Raw genomic sequence first — 21,809 nt, forward strand, 5'->3', positions numbered from 1 at the left:
GGTTCTGTCTCTTTTCTCTTCATCGCCACTGACCCCGGTTCACCAGACGGCTGTCACACTCCTCTCTCCCGGCTGAACTTATCCATTTCTTGCCCATCTGGGATGACAACTGCTCCGCGCAGCTGTCCTCGCCCACTTTCTCCACTCACTCTTCCGTCGCTGTTAGGACTCCAACAAACTGTGCCAGCGGCAAACCTGCTGTCCTTTAGACTCTTTCATCTGAGTCCAGTGGGTGAGCTCCTCCTCCCCGGAGCTGTTGAGGCCCAGGGAAATCCAACCAATCATCTCCTTCCGCTTCATGCTGCGCTTGTTGTAGACGGAGAGGATGAGCGTGACGTCCGATAGCTGGAAAAGAGCTACCTGGAAGACAAACGTCTCTTTGTAGGTGGGGTTGGGCTGACCTCGACAGATGGATGTCTTACACTTGGACATCTCGTGGCCCATGGAGTTGAGTAAGGTCAGCTTAACGTATGTATCTAGACAAGAAGCAGGTGGAGTAGACAGTTACGGGGGAAATGATGCAGGAAATATATGGCTTGCAATGCTAAAATATTAAGATGTTTTCTAGTCAATCAGGTACCGACTTCAGTCATGGATCCTTTGTGCAAAACCCTTTTGTGTCTCCGGTGTTTTCTCGTTGAATTCCAGCATTACAACCTGCCGCAGCTGTGTTTGTCTGCAGCAAAGTACAATGTGACACATTTCCCCCACAAAGCGTTTGTTTTTGTAATAACGTCACAGCAGTTGATGTGTAAGATCATGACCACATAGGATGTGGTTTTCTCCTGATCAAACACAAAGCACAGCTGTGAGTGTTTCTGATAACAGAGCAAGGACTGAAAAGATGCAGGCAGCGTTACTTTAGTCTTGTTGCTATGCAACTACTGTATGTCTAACCTGAAGTGGAGGATAACGTCGAAGATAAAACGGACTGGAGAAAGTTAGGGGTATGTCTGCTTGCGCTTAGAGGATGAGGTGTCGCTAAAATTAATTAATTCATCAGTAAAATACCTCGAGGAGTTGCTATTATTTTCCCTGACTTTGATGTAAAGTCAGTGTCATGACAGGACTTGTGCAAAGACTTTTGAAGCCCACGGCAATGTCCTAAAATGTGCTCCGTCCAAAACGTGACTCACATATTTTGGAGGATGTGCAGGTCTGTTGTATAGCAAGTGACTGCTGCATAATTCTAACGCGGCATTAACCTTTTTAGATGAGATGTTAAAAAATGAATCTATCTTAAGATCCGTGCAATCAAACAGGGAACACTATCCTCTCAGTGGTATAGAAATAATCAGGAGTTTAGTAACACGACTCCAACCATGAGTCATGATCCAGTAGCATGTAACTGATACTCCTGGTTTGTGTGACATTTACACCTTTTACTTCCCAGCTGATCCTATTTTATCAGAAGTCAGCACATATTCCAAGAAAAAAAAACAGCATTCCTGATAAATCTCATTCATTTAACCCCAAAGACGGAAAAGGCAAACGAAGAAACACTGCCATTATCAAGTGATTTCAGCATTCACGCTTTCCTTATTCACTCCTCATTTCCATGCAGAAATCATGACATAAACTGAAGCCATAAATCCAGCTGAAAGTAAACGAGGCAAGACTAGCAATCACAATGGGTCTTTGAGAGTGTTTCGCCCCTCGTCTACAACCATACTCCATAATAATGCTGTGTATTATGTTCCTGTCTAAGAGGGAGTATAAGGAATGAATTGCCGAGGCTTTCATGCTGTCGAGTGCCAGCTGCCTTCCAACGCCTAGCTCACCGCCTTGAATCACACATTCAGTTGCTCTCTTTGACATAAAAGCAGAGTGAAAAAAATAGCCTTGATTTCTTTTTTGACTGCTGCTGAATGGGCTCTGTAGAGCTGTGGATGTCTTAAGTGGTCAGTAGCGGTGATGCATGGCTCTGTGCTATTGTTGCTGAATGAGAGGGGCTGCGGCTGATGATTAACTTGACTCGTCGGCTTGGTACTGTTTTGAAATGATAGAAAAGGAGCTTTGAAATTGCTCCGCATCTTTCACCGTGCTCTTTCCACTTTGTAAGACGCACAAAGTCAATCAAGGCCTTCATGAGGATTTTGCACAAAAGTTTTTTTCAGTGTTACCAGATGTGACTATTTTCCAAAGCACAATTTGAGGACTTTACAGTATGTGGATACGCTATTCAGGAAAGTGCAAACAATATCAGAATCTGGCAGCTAGTCATTAGTTGGGAGACATTTGTGAATACAAGGAGCGTGGCAATTAATGGGAGGACAGTGCAGTGTGTCTCGTGGATGAATATTTATGCTACTCTATTACAGAAGTCCTGTTTCTCTTTATCTGCCGCAGCTGAAAAATACAAAATTACACCCAAAGCATGCCAAAGTGTACTGTTTGAATAAAGCCAGCAGTCAATGATGCACAACATTTCCTTCGAGCTGGCAATATGCCGCCAAGCAAAATGGATCGACTTAGCATGAAAAACGTTACCTCTGAGTGAAAACATGAAGGACTATCACACATCACGAGCACACAAAAGATGAGAGACGGGTAAAGGAGGCCAGGTGGTGGCTACAAGGCTGCATGCATGATGTGCACCGTCAAAGATGGAGCAACGACGTTTGTAACGAGCAGGTATCTTCATGGATGAGTGTTAAAAAGTGCGTGGGTGAAGAATTAACAATAAGAATAGCAGTAATTCATCCTTATTATATACACATATTTGCTTTCTTACTGAAAGTTAGATAAGACGATTGATATTTGTCTGTTAAAGACGGTGTTACAGCCAGAAGACTTGTAGTTTAGAATAAAGAACAAAAACAGGGAATAACAGCAAGCTTGGCTACATACAAAATAAAGAAAAGCCCACCTACCAGCTCTGCAACTGACATGTTTTATCTTGTTTTTTTCAATCAATAAAGTTGAAGTTAAACTCATTGTCTATTGGTTTGTGGACTACTGTTTTGAAGTCTCGAGTTTGCATTGGGCTGTTGCTGTCTTGGTCTTTTGATGATCTACTTTCCTCTGAATTTAGATCATAATTTACAAAATAGACATCATATTAAATTAACGGAGACTTGAAACTACCAACTGAGACCATTAATTCAATAGAAAAATGTTTACTGAAGTAACAAATCAAGTGAGACATGGTGTTATTTTCTCATAGACTTCTATACAATCTGACTTATGTTTGTAACCAGAGGAGTTGCCCTCTGCTGGCCATTACTGAGAATGCAGGTATGAGGTTGTTCGGCATCAGTTTGACCTAAAACAAAAATAGTGTTATAAACAGATGGTATTTTACATTTTTACATACGTTATGTGTCACACTATTTATTTAACCGGAAAGAGTTGTTTGTTTCCTGGTGTCATGTCTTACTGTCACCGTCATCAGAGGAGACTCCTGAAATAATTTGCTACCCTTAGTCAGAGCAAAGCTAGCTGTATTCCCCTTTTTTTCCAGTCTTTATGCAAAGCTAGCTGGCCATCAGCTCTAGCTTCATATATAGCATACAGACACAAGAGTCACATCCATCTGCTCATCTAACTCTTGGCAAGGAAGCAAGTAAGTGTATTTCTCAAAATGCCAATTTACATAAAGTAAACAAATAATGGGTCAATTTGAAAGTGTCAGACACCCTTTTAGCAGGGGCAGTTGTGCTTTTAAATGTTGTGTGTGTCACCTTCTTGTATTTCCTCATAAGTCATTCATTTTAGTAAAACTATTTCAATTGAAATCATCTTGAACAGAAGGCAGTTAAACCAATAAATGAAACACATCAATTACAATGAACTCCATCTAACTGCATCCATGAAGATACAAAGGTTTTATTCAACACCTAGAGCACCTCACTTTGGGGCAGGAACAGAGACTCACCTCGGATAATATAAACCTGTCCACCTATCAAGTGTTTTAGACAACAGAACAGCCCGTCTGACAACAAGGGTTGGACAGCAGTAAGAAAAACAACGGACCAAGATGTCAAAAAGGTAGTAGGGTGAGAGAATTTCAGGTGCAGACATAACATAAGATGCGAGGAAAGAGAAACAGGGTCAGAGAGCCAACAACAACATTGCACAAAGTTCAACAAGAGGCAGTTTTTTGTATGAACTTGCTGCTCGGATCCCTGGAAGCTGACTGAGGAGACTGACCAGGAAATGAGGGAAACAAGGGATCAAACCAGAGGAAAACTGAAAAGCAGGTAGTGCAGCTGAGATAGATCAGACTATCTCTCATTCGGAGAAGTTACAAGCTGTGCATAGTGTCAATCTTTTTTGGGTATAGTTGAGAAAAAGAAAGCACATACTACATATAAATATATATTAATAATAAACGAATGACTGAGATTAAAGTTGCATAATTGCTGCCTAACACTAATCTCTATGCACAGACTCACCTTGTCCTTTTCCATTCTAGTATTTGAAACAAACCACACAACTCTGTTCACTGCTCTTTCCACAACTACACAACAGAACCGTTTAGGATACTTACTGGGTGGCTTGTTGGCAGCTAGATTTTTGAAATGGATGCCTTTGATGACTTCGACAGAGAGACGTCCTGTTGTGGCGTTGTACACCAGGCCCACGAGGATCTCTGGTGTGGAAGTCTGACTGACTGACTGGAATGATGAGGCGCTTTCACTGCATGTCATGTCTGAGAGGCTGACCTGGGATTCACCGCCCTGGAAATGTTAGCAGACATTCACAAAATTCTAGTGCAATATCAATAATTCATTATGGTAAATTAAATATTTATGATTATCAGTTGTTTTTTTTTTTATCACCACACATTTATCATCCTCTTGCTATAAATAGTGTTTCCAAAACCCAGAACACAAGTGAATTACAATGCTGATGACAGTGCCTTGCAGCCCCCCCCACAGCTGCTGTTGTTTCCCCTGGCAAGCCTTCTGTTCGTGCACATCACATGTAGTTTAAACATTCAAAATGTTCAGCAACTTAGCATTTTAAAATGCAAGTGAGGATTTTTATATCTGTACAGTTTCATCAGTTGAGGCTAGCTAGCTCGTTAGCAGCATGAGCTGGATAAAAGCACTGATCTCTTTCTTTTCCCATCAGTTTCTGTGTCCCATCAGCTGAAGGTGAATCCAAACTAAGACCTAACCCCAACCAGCTGTTTCTAGCAATGCCTCCTCACACCAACCAAATCTCAGTCAAGTATCTCAATAATGTTAACCTAAGCTAAGCCCTAAGCCTGACATGGAAGCAACCATATGAAAAATACTGTGTAAGCATAAAAGACTAACACAAGACCTGTCTCAAAACACTGAGAAACACTGCATTCGATCGGCTAGCTGCAACCTGTAAAACCAGTAACCAAAACCTGCAAATGATCATTTTATTGTCAATTGATCAATTACCAAAACAGTTGGTGATGCGTTTAATAATCAATTAATTGTAGCAGCTCTAAGAACAAGTAGTCTGCATTTACCAGAGCATGCTAATGTTTGCAGCATACACAGATACACATAATCTATCCCTTATATGTCTGAAGCTGTGTTTTTGGTTTTTGGTTCTAGATCTTCCTATATTGGTTATTATAACCTATAAAAAGGTTGCAGACTGTGTAGTCTGGCTTAGCCAGTATCTCTTCAGTGTCAGTGCTGGAGAATGGTCTGCCTCTTTATCACTCTGCTGTAGAGGAAAACGGTTTGTTTGTATTTCTTTCAATCAAACACAATCATCTTGGATGGTACTAAGCCCAGGATGCAGCAACGGTGCCCCTCCACAATGTTGGGGGAATTGTTATGGTAGAAGTTTTGCAGGCAGGGAGGCGAACACTGTCCTCCCTCATTGTACGATCCAAAGCTAAGACAAGTTTGACATATTCAGCATGTAGCTTGCAGCTTGGTGGCTACTGTTGTTGTTTCCTGTGGTAAAGGAGATTTTGAAAATGATAGGTTGCAGATAGTGGAAGCAGAGGGGAAGGTGACATATATGCCGCAACAAAAATGGAGACTTATGCATAGTGTACATCCAGTGAGTCAGACTGCTGCCTGTGGTAGACTCAATGAGGAGGTTGTATAGTACAAGACTCAGTTTTGTAGAGTTTCAGTACATAATTTTTTGAACAGGTTCAGTAACTTCAGCACTCATTAGATGTTATTTACTCTCTAATTTACAGTTTTATCTGGGCTGAAGCAAGTTTTTCAGATCTGACTTCTTGTCCTGTTGATAGTTAAGAGGAGACCAAGTGTCTTCTTTTTGGCCTTACTATGTAGCAGCTGGGGATATTTTTCAGGTGGAAAGTTTAATAAATAGCCCAGGGCTGAAATGCAGAGTGTCACATACTACATCAATATACACAACACTAAAACATGTGGAGAAATCCAAACCATGACAGACTTGCCACACTAAAGGTAATTGACATTAACTGTTCTGCAGAGGTGTCTATCAAGAAGTATAGGTTCAGCTGAATGTCTGGATCCATGCATGAGTAATTAAGTAATTCTCAGGCATTTGTGCTTAGTTTTCCCCACCAATTGTTCACCTTAAAAAAACATTGCAAGAAACTAAAAAAGCAAGTAAACTAATCTAGGAATATGCTAATGCACCCTTGTGGTTTAAGATTCGCTTTAACAAGCTTCCTTTTTAAGGCTGCGTTTCTTCTTTGTAGCCTTTGAAATTTATTTAAATTGCTGCAACTTTTAAATGCGAGCAACTGAAAAAAAACAAGTAAATCAATTGTTGTTTATTCTCTGATATGAGACAGAGGCAGCGTCACGCTATCCTCTGCTCCTGAGAAACACTAAACCAACAAGCACAACAAAAGTACCGGGTTCAGCTAAGAAGATCTTTATACTCTTTCAAGCTCTGCAAAATATGACCCCATTCTGAAAATGTTATCCAATCAGGAGAAAGATCAATCAACAGAGAGGAGCAATTAGTGAGCTGTTGAGCGAGTGCTTGAAAGTGAACACCTGCTTTGATCTTCCTTACCGGGAGCACACAGCATGGGTCTAATATGACCGGCACAGACATTTTGCCCTGAAGGTTGAGCTTGGTGAGGTAGAACACCTTTTCCCCGAGCACCTTCTCCTTCTTCATCCGTCGCATACTGTAAAGGCGGAATCGGATGGCGTAATTGCTGATCATCTCTGACTCCACATGGCTGAAGCGGAAGGTCTCGGTGAAGATGGGGCACGGGCCTCTCTGGATGCCGGTCTTCGCCCTCTGCTTCTTGGTGGGCAGGAGCACCAGGTGGACCTGCCAGGAGATGTTACCGGTGCGTTTGAGGGCAGGAAGGTCCGTCACCGCCATGATGGTCACCGCCAGCTGCTGCTCCTCCGAGTCGTAGTCGAACACAATGTCCAGGGTGCCGTACTTTGCAACGGGGTCTGGTTCGTAACCTTTAGGGAGCTGCGCCGCTGATCCACGGGCTGACATGTCCTAAAGAAACCAATGGGATGTTTAATGTGCAACAAAAAGCTCCACGTACAAGTCATATATCACATCACTGGCGTTTACCTCTGGGCTGAGGACAGCTGTACTGTCGCTGGGTACATCCTCCTCATAGCCCTTGTTGAGGTAACTCTCAGTTTCATGGCCGTCGCTGCCCTCGCTGGGACACTTGCCAAAGGAAAGGTGGGGACTGCCGCTGGTGTGGGACAGATCACACTTGGCGTCGCCCAGGTCTGACAGAGTGCAGGACATCCTCGGTGAGCCGTTCTCATCCTGATAGGGCGGCGGCTGAAGCTCATCCAGTGGTGGCGTCCGTCTCATCCGCTGGATGCAGTTGGCTGGTTGGGGAGAAATCACCACAATAAGATACAGACGCAATAATATGCATTATAGCATATGAAAGTGAAGCGCAATATCAGACCTCTCCACGGCTCCACTGTTGCGTTAAAAGATAAGGTTCCCTATATTCTGTATTCTTGTCAAAGTCAACAAATACAGAAAAGACAACAGAGCGTTGGCGATCTCTCAGTAGTTCAGGACTTACCAGTGGCTCTCAGCCCATTTGTACTTGCGTAGATCATCAAAAAGAAAGGTTCTCAAATATATACTTATAATTCTATTAACAAAAAGCAACAGCTGGGTGACATAAACGCTACTCAAACAGGAGGAAACGGTGCATTAGATGGGGACTATTTTCAGCCACAGATTTGGTTCAGTCATAAGCATTTACAGCAGCAGGACAGCATGCGCAGGTCTACTGGACCATAATGGCCATGTTCAGAATAACAAAAGAACATGCCACCAAAGTGTGGCTCAAACACGTTACAAACACACTTTAGACAGTCGTTGAGGCAACAATGCAACTCTATGGCACATTGAAGACAGATATACTGCACAAAGCTTTGGACACACAGCAGTAATTATTGTACTCATTTGAATCCAGTCAAATCATTGTTGGTTTTTATCTTTTCATGGAAGTTGTTGACAGGTAAAAATATAAAACATTGCCCTACATAACAGTTGTTACTAAAAATTAAGCTGAGCAATTGCACTGTAATCCACAAGAAGTGCTTCACATGAGATGTAGAGACAACAGCAACAGACAACTTAAAAAAACGAAACAAAAAAATTAAAGAACCAAACATTAAAACACAGACAGAATAAAACTGACTGTGGAGGTCTACAAATTATCAAAATTTCAATTGAAAGAAGATAAATATATTTCAAATTACACTTTGAGTTATATTCCAAAACCCTGCAAATTATTAATTAGAAATAAAATGTGTATGACTTGAAAGATTTAAACAAACACCCTTAGATAACCAGCAATACTTAAAAAAATATTTCTGTACTGGGAATTATCAATAAATAATTATAGATTTAGATCATGTTTAAATGATCACATTAGCCAAGTGAGTGCAGATGTTTATCCTTTATTTTCATCTCAGTGCTAAATGATATTTGAGGTTCTAATTTTTGGGTAAAACACGTCGTTCGTGCAGGTCTTTGCCATTGAGACAGACTGCGGTATGCATTTCATCACAGACGTCTTCAGTCTGACAAATGGATCTTACGCCGCGTGTCCTCATGAGCATAATGCGCTCTGTGAGAGGAATCTTTTGAATGCACAACCTAAATAAAACATCAGATATGCACCATTGAAGGACTGAACCGAATACTTCTTAATCTGCCTCAGATTTCATGCCTCTCACCTTTCTAAATGATTCAGGTGCCTGGAAGGCAAAGACTAAGGCTACACTGAACATTTCTGTGGCACTTACAAAGAACCTTGAACAGTGTTGTCAGCTGCATTCTCAAATCTGCCTCCCTTGTCCAATTTGGATTCACAAAAATTGAGCAGCCGATGCTAATACTCCCATAGGGACACTGGCGAGGAGTGCTTTAAACCCAGACTCTTGCAAAGGAAAAAAAAAAAAAAAAAAAAAAAAAAAAAAAAAAAAAAAAAAAAAAACAAAAAAGGAAGAAAAAAATAACTTGGGGAAAAAAAAAAATCTCTTCTTGTGCTGTCTCCTAACTTTTGGAAAAAGCCAACACTGTGATGACGTAATTCCTCCAACACATTGTTCCAGCTTTCTCCCGAGTTCTTGAAACTTTCACTCTTAATAATGTCAGTGAGACACCAGCTCAAAGTGGCACATATCAGTGGCAGGATGGAGGCAAAGGAGTCTTAACTAAGTGTCATGGAGGGCTTGATAAAAGGAGCAAATCCATTTTGAGCAGCTTTTTTCCTGCTGAGCCGGGGGCGGTTGATTTGATGGAAGCTGCTGTGGAAAAGCACTACTCTTTTCTCCAGCCCACTAATTGGGATGGTTACCATTCCTCCTCTCGTCTCACCCATCCTTCCTTCACACAGTTTCATCCCCTCTGTACTGGCATTCTCCTTGTTTTGCCTTCTTGTACCTCTTTAAGTGGGGAAACAGTTTTGGATTTGTGAATCTAGAGCCTGAAACTCAGGTACAAATATCTCGGGGTGAGAACGACAGCAGATGCACCTCATTGTCCTCTCCGTGGCTGTGAGCAGGTGGAACACATCCGACCTCCTGGTGCCTTGTTGTTGTGCAAGACAGTCAAGATTTACAAAGCAAACAATCCAGCATCAGGGGCTATCAATAATGCAGCAGTGATGCAAACGGTCAGCATCAGTTAGCAGGCTGCTGTTAATGAACGAAGCTTACAGCAGAAGAAGCATCATCCTGATTTCAACAAAACAATGTTCAACTCTGAGCTCGGGGGGAGGGGGAGGAGCAGCAAGTGGGGAGAGGTAGGGGGTGAGGGGTGAGGAGTGAGGACATTGGGGTGAGATAGAGCATCATGCTCTATCACCAGACTGTGTGCAATATGTTACTGTATCTGTATATTGCATACTGTAATATGTTATTATTATCATTATTGTTATTATTGTTGCTGTTGTTGTTGCTGATTTTGAATGATTTTGAATTTGAATGCTGATTTTGATTTAGAATTTTGAATGCTGTTGTTGTTGTTGATTTTATGTTGGTGTTGTGTTGTTTTTTTCTGGTGTAGCAATTTCCCTGAGGTCTTGTACAGAAGGGATCAATAAAATTTTATTCTAATTCTAATTCTAGTGTAACTGGTGTTCACAAAAAAAAAAGCTAAACTTTGTCACCAAGCATAGACATACTATATATGATGGTATTTCTATGAAACGTTGGGAAACACCTGCCTCCCTCTGAAGCTCACTTCCACTTCTGCCACCAAACTATAAAAGCAAATGAGCTTTTGTGGTGCGTTTTACTCCTGTTGGCTCAGAATGAGAGAGTGAGGATATCTTCTCTGTAGAAAAATGCTAAAAGCGAAGTTAAAATCCAAGGGAGGAATGATGAATTATTTAAGTGGGCAATAATAATTGTAATAGCAACTAACAGGAAGACGCAGTTATCACACTGTTGGCTCATCTGAAACCTTTTGGTTGACATGAAGAGACTCCAGCATCACATTTTTCATCTTGATCAGTGATATTTTTTCTAATATCTATATTTCACGAGTACCTTTTGGAGAAACATTAAATTGTGGGCTTCACTTTGGAGCCAGGACATCGTGGGTCTATTATATATAATATTTCTACACACAAGGTTCTACATCTGAATTAAAAACAATTCATAGATAACAACAAGTAGGACTACGACTGCTGAGAGAGAAGAATAAAAAAGGCATCTGCAACTGGATCCCTGCATGTAAACATAGTTTGATCTCACCTTCGCTACATCGATTTGCATGTGAGAAGAGAAGCATGTCACATGTGTGAGGTTGAGCGAGACGTGTTGAATTATCCCTGTGTGTTAAAAAAAAAAACACTCCTGTGTTGCACCACAGTGAAGACATTCTCACATTTTTATTAGTACATGTCACAGAAAACGCAGTCGCTTCCTGTTCATAGCTGAGAGGCCACAGCTTATCAGCAAGCGCTGCACTTGTTCCTCAGAATGTGCGTCTTACATGCAGCTGCTTAGTATTACCTACAAATCTTGTCACTAATTGCTGCTGCGTCCTTAAAATTCTGAATAAGTGAACTTCCTTCCCTGTAAGGGACTTTAACTAATTTGTTTTCTCCCTAAGATTTAGTCTGTATGGGAAGACTGGAGCCACTCTAATGTGTGTTTGTTAAAAATGAAAATACAGCCAGAGGATAATTAGCTGAGGCTTAAAGCCCGACAGTCCAAAATACAACTGCATAGCACCACCTGTAAAGCTCAATGTGTTATATCTCATTCAATAAGAAAAACTGGTGTTAAAAGCAGCATTTTGGTATATCATGCTGACTATATGGATCCTTTCAGTGACTCTGGCGTCATCTAAATATGTCGGCTTTATATCTGAATGAATACCCCGACCAATCCATCCATCCATTATCAATCCATCAATTATCTATACACCGCTTCATCCTCACTAGGGTAGCAAGGGGGACTGGAGTCTATCCCAGCTGACTCAGGGTGAAGGCAGGGGACACCCTGGACAGGTCACCAGTCTATCACAGGGCTACACTTAGAGACAGACAACCAAGCACACTCACATTCACACCTACGGACAATTTAGAATCACCAATTAACCTCAGCATGTTTTTGGACCTTGTGGGAGGAAGCCGGAGAACCCGGAGAGAACCCACGCTACACTGGGAGAACATGCAAACTCCACACAGAAAGATCCCAGGTGTCCTCACCGGGACGCGAACCGGCGACCTTCTTGCTGTAATGCTAACCACGATGCTAACCACCGCGCCACCTTGCAGCCCTACCCCGACCTAACTTTAAATAAAAGTCACAACAGCAATCTCACTCGGTCAGACTTAGTAACATTTCTGTATCACTTTTAGCAGTGGTTTGAGAAAGACTTTTTTAGTTTGCTGCCAAAATCATAAAACACCTTCTAGGCAAGAGAGATGTTCATTTGTTAGCTAGCAGCCGTCCTCAGGTCGAGTCCTGCAGCTCCGTCACAGCTGTGGGATACTTTTATTTTTGCATTTTTAAACTAGTAGATTATCATTACACATGGACAGAATTTGCAGTGTTTAGGAAATGGAAATAACCTATGCTGTTAGTTATTTGGACAGTTTGGCGAGCTTGCTGTTGATTTGGATTCAGCCATATGGATTGTAGTCAATGTCTGAATGACTTTAACACACTGATGAACCCAGAAATGTTACGTATCCCATGTCTGAAAAGGGCTTTGCTTGGTCAGGCACTGATCAAGCTAGCTGCTTAAGCTGTTTTCTTACTTTATGCATCATTGTTGTGTAGAATTAGAGTGATATCCAAAATACCAAACTATTAAGACCTACTCATGATGCCTCTGAGTACCACTGGCATCTCATTGGAAATGTACGGAGAAAAACTTTTCCACCGTTTCTTATGTAAGGCAGCTTATTATACACAGATAACTCAATATAACAGTAAATGCAAGTGACTCTGCTAATAATGGCCAGCAATTACTTTTAATGAATTTGTTTTTCTGAATGATTCCACTGGCTGATTTATAACACTGCTGTCCACATGAATGAGAAACTAGTAAAAAGTCTTGTGTCAAGCTGCTGTGTAATGTATGTTCACATCAGGGGGTCATGCCAGAGCGCTAACTTCAGAGGGAGGGGAGAAAAAAAAAGGCAGTTGGTCCAGACAAACCGTGGATCATTTCTTTCTTTCTGCTTAGTTCCTATTTTGGGAGGCTGAGCGGAGCCACCAGGGCACCAACCCCACTATTCTGTAGCTCCGGCACAATCCTCCTCATGTATAATACATATGTCCTGAGGATAAAGCGCTTCATACTGGCACACAAACACAAGCAGCAGCAGCAGTGGGAGTCAAGAGAAAATATTACAGGCACCTCCGAGCTTTCACGGCCGCTTGTTTGAAATTAAAAGAAATGAACATCCTCCGACTGTCGCAGGGATATCACGGGAGCTTCCCCACCGGTGTCGAAAAATGTTTTTCTGTTTCGGAGGGCCGGCGTGACCTGACGTCAGTACAGGTATGAGGCCGCTCCTTCGTGATTGCGGATCCATAGTGGCTTGCTGGGATCCATGATGACTTGGTGGGAAAGAAAACCACAGCCATCAAAGCCTTACCACAGGGAGGAAAATAATGAAGCTCCACTACTTTCAACCCAAGTGGATGGACACACTACTTTTTCCTTCACTTCCTCTTCTGGCTACAGACTGGATTAGTGTGCCGTGAATCACAAGCGACCTGATCGATCATCCGATGAGCGGAAAAGTTTAAAGAAGCTGGAGCTATAGCTGCATTTTCTGGTATTCCGGGAATCTTTTTTTTTCATATAAATAAAAACATCATCTGCCAATTTGCTATATAATCCTTGAAACCTTTAAGGGTATTAAGATCACACACACAAAAAAGCAACACAAGATCTCCCATAGCTAAGACGTTGTCGTATAAATAAACCAAGGAAATTTCTAATAATTGCTGCCAGGCACTCATGACTCAAATCCCTGCGTGTGTCTCTCTGAAGAAGCTTCACTACATCATATGACTGCTGATAGACGACAAGGCAGAAAAAATAAAAATATAAATGCCTTCTTTAAAATGAATTAAATGAAAAGTTACAAAATCGCTGCTTCGTCACATCCGCGTGTTAATTCTAAATTACCTCTTAAGACTCAGCATTAAGACTTGTTTAAATTTGTGCGTTGCTGAGAACAATCAAAGTTCTTCTTATGTGGTGCAAAGCAAGACGGCAAATTTCATCAGTGGAATTTTCTCAGACAGCAGTTTAACAACAAGTTATTTTTACATACAGTTTTTATTTTATTCTAATACATAAAGACTATTTTTTCATCTCTGGCACTCCACAAATATTCTAACACAACAAAGGGGGGGTCGTCTGTGAAGATTCTCAGTCATCCAGGTCATGGTTATTCTCGTAGTTTAATCGTAGCAGCTGGACTTGCTTGAAGACGTCTCACCTCTCATCCAAGAGACTTCATCAGTTCTGACTGACTAGTTGGGAGTTCCAGATACTTATGATACCCAACTAGTCAGTCAGAACTGATGAAGCCTCTTGGATGAGAGGTGAAACGTCTTCAAGGAACTAAAGCAAGTCCAGTTGCTGTGATTAATCCAAGAGAATAAGGGAAGGAATGGGTCTTTAGTTGAACTGGTCCTAGCTGGTAAATATATATATAACTCATGATGAGTATTCAACAGAAAATTGCTTCACAGATGTGTACATTTTCTCTTTTATTTTATATTAGTAGCATTAAATTATACATTCTTATAATTCTTGCTGGCGTCATGCTTGTTAACTCACTGAATTGTTGACTTATTGTGTCGTATCACTGACCTTTTTGACAATAAATAATGTTTTATAGGATAGTGTGTCACAGCAAACTGACTGTTGATTGGTCAAAACAATGATTTGAATATTTTCTAAAATACATGTGAACTATTTTACAACATCTTACAAAAGAAAGACACTTGATGAGCAAATTAATTAATGATGGAAATGATTCTTAGTTGATGTTCTAGTTGCCATGAAGTTTTAAGGCGTCACAAGTCATTAAGACTGGAATTGCTGTTTTAAGAGATGATCTTACTTAACTAGTGTTGTTGGAGAATATACAGCGCCCTCCAAAGGTATGCTAACACTCCAGTGAAATTTCAATCAACATACTTTTGTATATATATAATTTTTAATATATACTGCCTCACCCTGCGATAGACTGGCGACCTGTCCAGGGTGTCCCCTGCCTTCGCCCTAAGTCGGCTGGAATAGCCTCCAGCCCCCCCGCGACCCTAGTGCGGATTAAGCGGTGTATAGATAATGGATGGATGGATGGATATACTGCATCACACGACGCACGTCTCTTTTAACAGAAAATGTATTCGTGTTACACTTGAATTTCTGCTTATGCTTTCCAGAATTACCTAAAAATCTCCACATATGATTTCACTGATTTTCCCATCTTGCATTGTTTTGTAAAAATCACCCTAAAATCCTGAACTGAGCTGAGGATGACAGAGACCATCCAGCGATTACGAGGAGACGTTCAGCCTTCGCGGCACTTGCATAACGACAACCTTGTGCGGCGCGTTGCTTCTTCGCTAATGGAGTCAGAAGCATGCCATGCACTATTTATCCCTCAGCTACACATTCAAACATTGCTTTAAATAGATTGTGCCAGACACTCAGCCTTGGATCCCACTGTCTTATATAACACAAAACTGGTTCAGACATGATTCACCGATTGAGCACCCTGGCACAGATTAGATTGTTTTTGTCTTTGAAAAACACCGGCAGACAAAAAAAAGAAAGAAAGAAACGTCTGATTCCTGCTGAGGATGTCGAGTACAGGCGTCTTAGAATGTGTCCAAACACAACAACGGCTAAGCATCACAGCTGCAGCTTTATTTTATGTTTTTACATTTCTCGCAGCTATTTTCAATAACTCCCTTCGCAACAGATAAAATGCAATTGTTAATTGACTTATTTCCCTTCTTAATTTCTTCACACAAGCTTATTCAAGTTGTTACAGAATTAAATGAGAGCATCGATATTAATGAATATGCTAGAATATGCTACAGCCAGCAATCAGTTAGCTTAGCTTAGCATAAAAACTGGGAAAAAAAGGTGTAACAGGTAGCCTGGCTCTGTGTGAATAATATTCTTTCCAGTGACACTAAAGCTCACACTTTGCTGTTTGTTTTATCTGTGCAAACACCAAAGTGAAAAAAAAAAAAAAATGGCACGTTGCGGTGACAACAACACCTCAGGAAGTCAGCGCTACCCGCCAAAAAAATTAGTCCACCACAAAAGCCTCACAAAAAATTCTAACACTTTGGTTTTTGTACGAATTCAACAAACAAGACTTCACGTGTTAATTACTGAGATTTAAAGGTGTCAACGTGCAGATGCTGTTGTCGTCGGGCAGAGCCAGTCTCAGTGTTTATCCCAAGACAACCAGCTGCTGATATGAGACTGATATCTTCTCATATTTCCCAAAAAAATCCTGAGCCATTTCTTTGGAATAATTAACACATATTCTACCTCTCACTGTGCCGTATTTTTGTTAATTTCATACCGTTAAATAAATCAACAGCGCACACTTCTCCTCTAGTGTCGTGACAGACTGATCCAATGAGGTCAGCGCCAGTGTTCTCCTGTGACTTGGCCTATCTGGAAATGAAATGAAAAAAAAAAGAACTTCTTGAAAGCGGCGCGGTGATGGCGAGCGTGGCAGATGGGAAACATAGATGAGAAAAAAGAAAAAAAAAGTGTGAGGCTGCGGCTGTGCAGATTATGCAGACAGTTGACTGTTTCACAACCCTCCCACGGAGAGTGTGCTGAACGGGAGCTTTGCTTTGATCACCTCTCTGGATTAACTGACAGTGTGTATGAGTGTGTGCGCTGTGTGTGTTGTGTGCTTGTGTTTGTTGGCAGAGAGGTGCAGGAGAAAAAAAAAAAAAAATCAGTGCATTTTTACTCCAGCTTACTGTGGCAATAAGGAGGAAATATCTGCCCTAATCTTTTAAACAACTTGTCATTATCCAGCCGGGGTGGAATGCGAGGACGTCATTAGAGGACCTACCATCGTCGGCCGAGGCCTCGCTGCTGTACCCGTCGTAATCAGCAGTCAGAGGGCTGTACTTCTGCCGGCTCTCCCAGCTGAAACCTCCGGTGTGTTTGGCGTTGGAGGCGGCCTTGGCTCCTCCCCGGAGGCCCTGGGAGCGGCTGACCGCTTCCTGGTACTGACCCATCAGCTCATCCTCGCTGTCCGACGACGAGCCCTGCAGGTCGGCGTCAGCGTAGGCCTTGTCTGTTGGTGGAGAGAGTGGAGCACAGTTAGTTGAAAGCAGGTGGAGTGGCAGCCTCTACTGGCTCCACGGATGCATTTCACAGCAAATCTCCTGAGAAAAAAAAAAATCTTACAGTCTGAATTGTTCTACAGAAAGGAATTTAACTGTACTTTTTTAAAAAAATGAGCAGAACTTGCAGCAGATTTACAAGAATCACTCGGCTTAAGGGCTGATAAACACCTCTGAAACACCTTTGTTTGGGAAGAATACTGCCTTTGTTACATTAAATAATTGAGACATGATGGACGCAACATAGCTTTGCAGTATAATATACACACTCACACGCACTGGGGTGTTTGGTGGCGGCAGTTGATTTGATCGTTCTGAACGCAGAAGCTGCAGATTATTCAGTAAAAGCTTTGCTAAAGTGCAACAGTCAAAGAGCACTAGAATCAAAAAGGAACATCTGCACACTCCCCCTGCAACGCTACTTTCTCCATTTCATTTCTCCTGCATCTAATTATCTGCATTACTCATTCAGTGTTTTGTACCGGTTGGATTCGCAGAGAAAATTACAAGATGTCGTGACTCATTTCGTAATATCCTTCCAAATGTCGTCACGCGGTGATGTCTTACTCTCCTTTTGTTGTTCCCGTCAAGGGATTCTTGGATGTTTATTACATCCAGATCCATTAGCGCTGTTTAAAGATCCTTGCAAAGGTGAGGATGAGTGTTTTCTAACTTTGCAGACCTTTTACATGCTCAAAAACATAATTAAACAATATGGAAAAGGGCAAAAGCAAAATATGTGTCATTAAATGTGGGTCTTGGAGGCTGGAGATGCATTAACATCCACCTTCACCGTCCGTAACTATTTAATGTAATCGTCAAATGTCTAAAGAATTAAGATATGATTGTTGTTTTTGCACGACCTACTGAGACGAGTGTGTTGAGGAGGAAACTTTGGTTACTTTGGATGATTTACAACAACAACAGGTGCATTTATGGTTCCAACCATCAATGATTATGTAATAAAACATTTGAATTTTTTGAATCAGTGACAGCTGAGAACAACCACTTCCAAAAAAAACAGACAAACAAGCAAAAAAATGAAATGACAGAGAGACAGTGAAAGGTGAAACATTTGCAAAATCTGAACTTTGCACAGCAGCCAGCTTCAGCTGCGCTAAAGACTCTTGAATGTTTTTGCAGCCATAATGTTGCCATGCTGCTCCGTCCACAATTAGACACATTATGCAACACGGTGCCTTGTTATGCAACTGAAATATATCTAAATGCCGAACATATTCATGAAGAATGTAGGAAAGTAAGCCTTTTCCACGCAGAGAAATGCAATATACTGACATGCATTCTCTACATATATGCAATTAATTTATGAATTACAAAATAAAAAATCTTTATTTGTAAACAGAATAAAGAAGTGACAATAAAAATATTAATTGCCTATAAGGTCATTTTTGAAGTTATAGTTACATGTAATAGTGATAGTTATTATCGTTATTTATATTAACATTGTATTTCCACTGTCATGCACACACTCCACAAGACGGGAGGATCTAAAATGTTAAAGTAACACAATATAGCAGAGAAAGTGGAGGACAATCTGTCTATAAATTGTAAGAAAAATAATAAATATAACTGTCCTATAGCACTGTGAGGCAGTCTTTATATTCAAGCGTATTGTATGTGATGTATTTATCAGTGTGTTGCATGTTTGTGAAACAGCCACTACAGCATCTTTACATTTACAGTTGTAGCTTCATGTTTCTTCCAGCAGGAGGCAGCAGAGCTTTAAAATGACTCGAGGAGGGTTACGCTGGAACATTTTCTACACTGACTTAAAATTTTCTCTTAACTAAACATGTAGCAAAATGTATTCAGTTACAGAAAACAAAAACAAAAAATCAGGAAGAACTTTACATCTGTTGAATAAACCATTAAAAAATAAGCAGGTTTCAGCACACAACAGACAGTAGTGTTCATCTTTACCAGATTGCTTTACAATTCAACACACGCCATCAAAAACAAACATCAGGGAAACAGCCAGACATCGTAATCAAGCACCTCACAACCTCACACGGCCTCGCTTTGTTTTGAACTCAGGTGGCTTCTCGGGATAGAGACAACTCCCCGAGCAGGCTCCCTGGGGCCGCCAACCTTTTAAACTTCTGAAGCCCTGTGGAAGGATGACAAGTAAACAGGCCTACATCTGTCAGCAACAGTAATCCCCTCATGGGCTGAGAAAGGCCACAGTGTCTCCATGCAGAGGTCAGGTCAGGCCTCGGGCTGCATCGTTTTATAGACTGGCTGGACACGATGAGTGCTGATGCTCAAACAATGAGTGCAGGATCTTCAGGAGGCTCTTGAGAGGGGTCATGGTGCAATCCTTGATCTGTGCCCTAAGCTCAAAGTGTAAAGCAACTTTTGATTTACACCGATATGCCACAGCATTAAAACTAACATTTTGTTGAACAGCCCCTTGAGCACAAACAGGCACAATCTCAAGATGTATTTTAAGGAAGTTGCGCTTTTTTTCTTGTAATTTGCGAGCGACCTAAACTTTGCCAAAAGAGTGTAAACTGACGTCTACTGCATGGTCCAACTGGTGACAACCACAGACACACACTAGCCAGATACATAATAATGACAACACAAAGTGCTTTGAATGTGAAGTCTGATACGTTGTTGGGGGAAAAAAACTGAGCATCTTCAGTGTTTGTCAATGTTCACCTTGTAGTTCGGTGGTTTTCCTGAAGTCATCAAGGCACTGCAGGCTCCCTGGGTTCTCTAGTGCCAACTTGTTGTTGAGGTACCAGAAGAGGAAGGTCATGAGGATGATGAAGAGTCCGATGGCTGTCAGAAACCCCAGCACCTCTGGAGAAACTGGGACACAGATACTAAGGTTAAAGTTGCAGGTTGTTGGCCTTTTAATATCATCAACACATCTAACACCCTTCAGAAATCTGCATCATTTTGGTAAAAAACAAACAAAAAACAACAACAAACAAACAAACAATCAAAAAATATTGTTCAGATGATTTTTGCCTCAAATGCTGAATTGTAATTTTTTTTGAAGCCTTGTTTATAAGACCACTTGTCACAAAGAGGGTGTTCTGGTTTGTTAGTCAGTAGTTTGACATTTGGGAGAAACTTTTAAAGTCAAATGAGAGCAGCAATTCCACTCGTAACTGTGCGTCCATTAAAGTATGAAGCTTTAGCTTCCAACTTGTTAGCTAACACTAACTCCTTGTAAAACCACTACTTGACATTTTCACGGTTCATTTTTTTGCATAAACTAAAGGAACAAGATGTAATGTGATCACTTGCTAGATTTAAAAGTGCTGGTGGGCAAACTTTGATACAGAGACAGGCTAGCAGTTTTCTCATTTTCAGTGTTTGTGCTAAGCTAAGCTAAGCTAGCCAGCTAGCTGTAGCTTCATATCTAATGTACAGACATAAGTGGCATTAGTCTTTTCATTAAAACTCTCAGTATAGAAAAGCAAAGTTGTGTATTTCGCAAAAATGTCAGACTATTCTTTTTATTTGTGGAAGAGATGTTAGCAAAGCAAGCTAACATGAAAGCACAGGAATGCTGAAAATGTGTAATTCTTGTTGAGTAAAATAACATAAAGTCAAAGTCACTCATATTTGCTGCTAATAAAGGCCAGTGGACTCTGAGTTTTCTACTTATAGTTCTTTTCTATGCTTTGTGACTTTGTGTTTATAAAAACTAAAATGAATGCAGTTTGGTTACATTTTTATTGCGTAACGATAGCTTAAAATGCAAAGCAGAGGTTTGCATGAGGTGACGCATAAATTAAAAGCCACCTCACACAGTTTTGGCAAACATCAGTTTGACAGATGAGAGAGACAGAGACAAGTAAATTGGAAGGACCAGGAGGGACGGCGAGAGAGGGAGCGACGGCGAGGTTATATCACTGTGGAGACACAACCTGTTGGTTGCCATAGCAACAGGTTCAGGTGCAGCGTCACTCCAGACTCCAGACACACAGGCGAGTCAGATCTCATTAAGCGCAACACTGACTGCCACACATCAGTAGATTCAGTGTGCTTTAGATGTAAACATCATTAGAGATGCAGGCGGTATTTGCGAGACCTGACTGAACCCTGTTGATGAAAACACTGACTGTGTTCATGACAGATGAAAGCGTGACCTTCCACAACACGCATGACCTTCTAATATCCACACAGATGCGCAACGCTATCATCAGATGTGGCCTCGGGGGAGACTTTAAGCTTTCGGGATGTAATGTGTTCTCTGTGGTAGTGGCATCAAAGCAATCAAATAAGTCTATCATCTTCGTCAGACATCTAATTAATGGAACCCCTTCAAGCTAAACAACAGCCATTATAGTTTAGCAGAACATTTTCATTGCACAGACCTCCATTAAGGTTATATGTTCCAGACATCTACCGTCACCTTATGCAGCAAGTTCAAGAAATTAATTGGACATTTTGCACAGGTATAATAAATTGTTGTAATCAGGGGGATGAAATTAGAGGATTCACTTTGGGGCTCTTGTGCCTGCAGCGTGGGTGTCCAAAGTATTCTCAGACTGT

General features: G+C 41.2%; 1 protein-coding gene across 1 annotated transcript; it reads right to left on the reverse strand.

The window, feature by feature from the left end:
• Positions 1-162: 162 nt before the first annotated feature.
• On the reverse strand, positions 163-20,118 carry syt14a (synaptotagmin XIVa). Its single transcript, XM_008304476.1, has 6 exons — positions 19,959-20,118; positions 17,000-17,227; positions 7,489-7,760; positions 6,961-7,410; positions 4,493-4,682; positions 163-476 (listed from the first exon to the last, which is right to left on the reverse strand). Exons 1-6 carry the CDS (start codon positions 20,056-20,058, stop codon positions 163-165), a joined length of 1,554 nt encoding a protein of 517 aa, XP_008302698.1. The 5' UTR covers positions 20,059-20,118.
• Between the last annotated feature and the right edge of the window lie 1,691 nt (positions 20,119-21,809).

The sequence above is a fragment of the Stegastes partitus genome, unplaced genomic scaffold (genome assembly GCF_000690725.1).
Source record: "Stegastes partitus isolate 25-593 unplaced genomic scaffold, Stegastes_partitus-1.0.2 Scaffold2236, whole genome shotgun sequence".
In the NCBI taxonomy this organism is placed as follows: domain Eukaryota; kingdom Metazoa; phylum Chordata; class Actinopteri; family Pomacentridae; genus Stegastes; species Stegastes partitus.

Excerpts from the sequence above, each read along its gene's own strand:
- syt14a (XM_008304476.1), bottom strand. The coding sequence starts at position 20,058 with ATGACCTTCCTCTTCTGGTACCTCAACAACAAGTTGGCACTAGAGAAC. Across the intron at positions 17,228-19,958 it reads GAAAACCACCGAACTACAAG|ACAAGGCCTACGCTGACGCC; the intron begins GTGAACATTGAC and ends CTCCACCAACAG. Across the intron at positions 4,683-6,960 it reads ACCCATGCTGTGTGCTCCCG|GGCGGTGAATCCCAGGTCAG; the intron begins GTAAGGAAGATC and ends TAACATTTCCAG.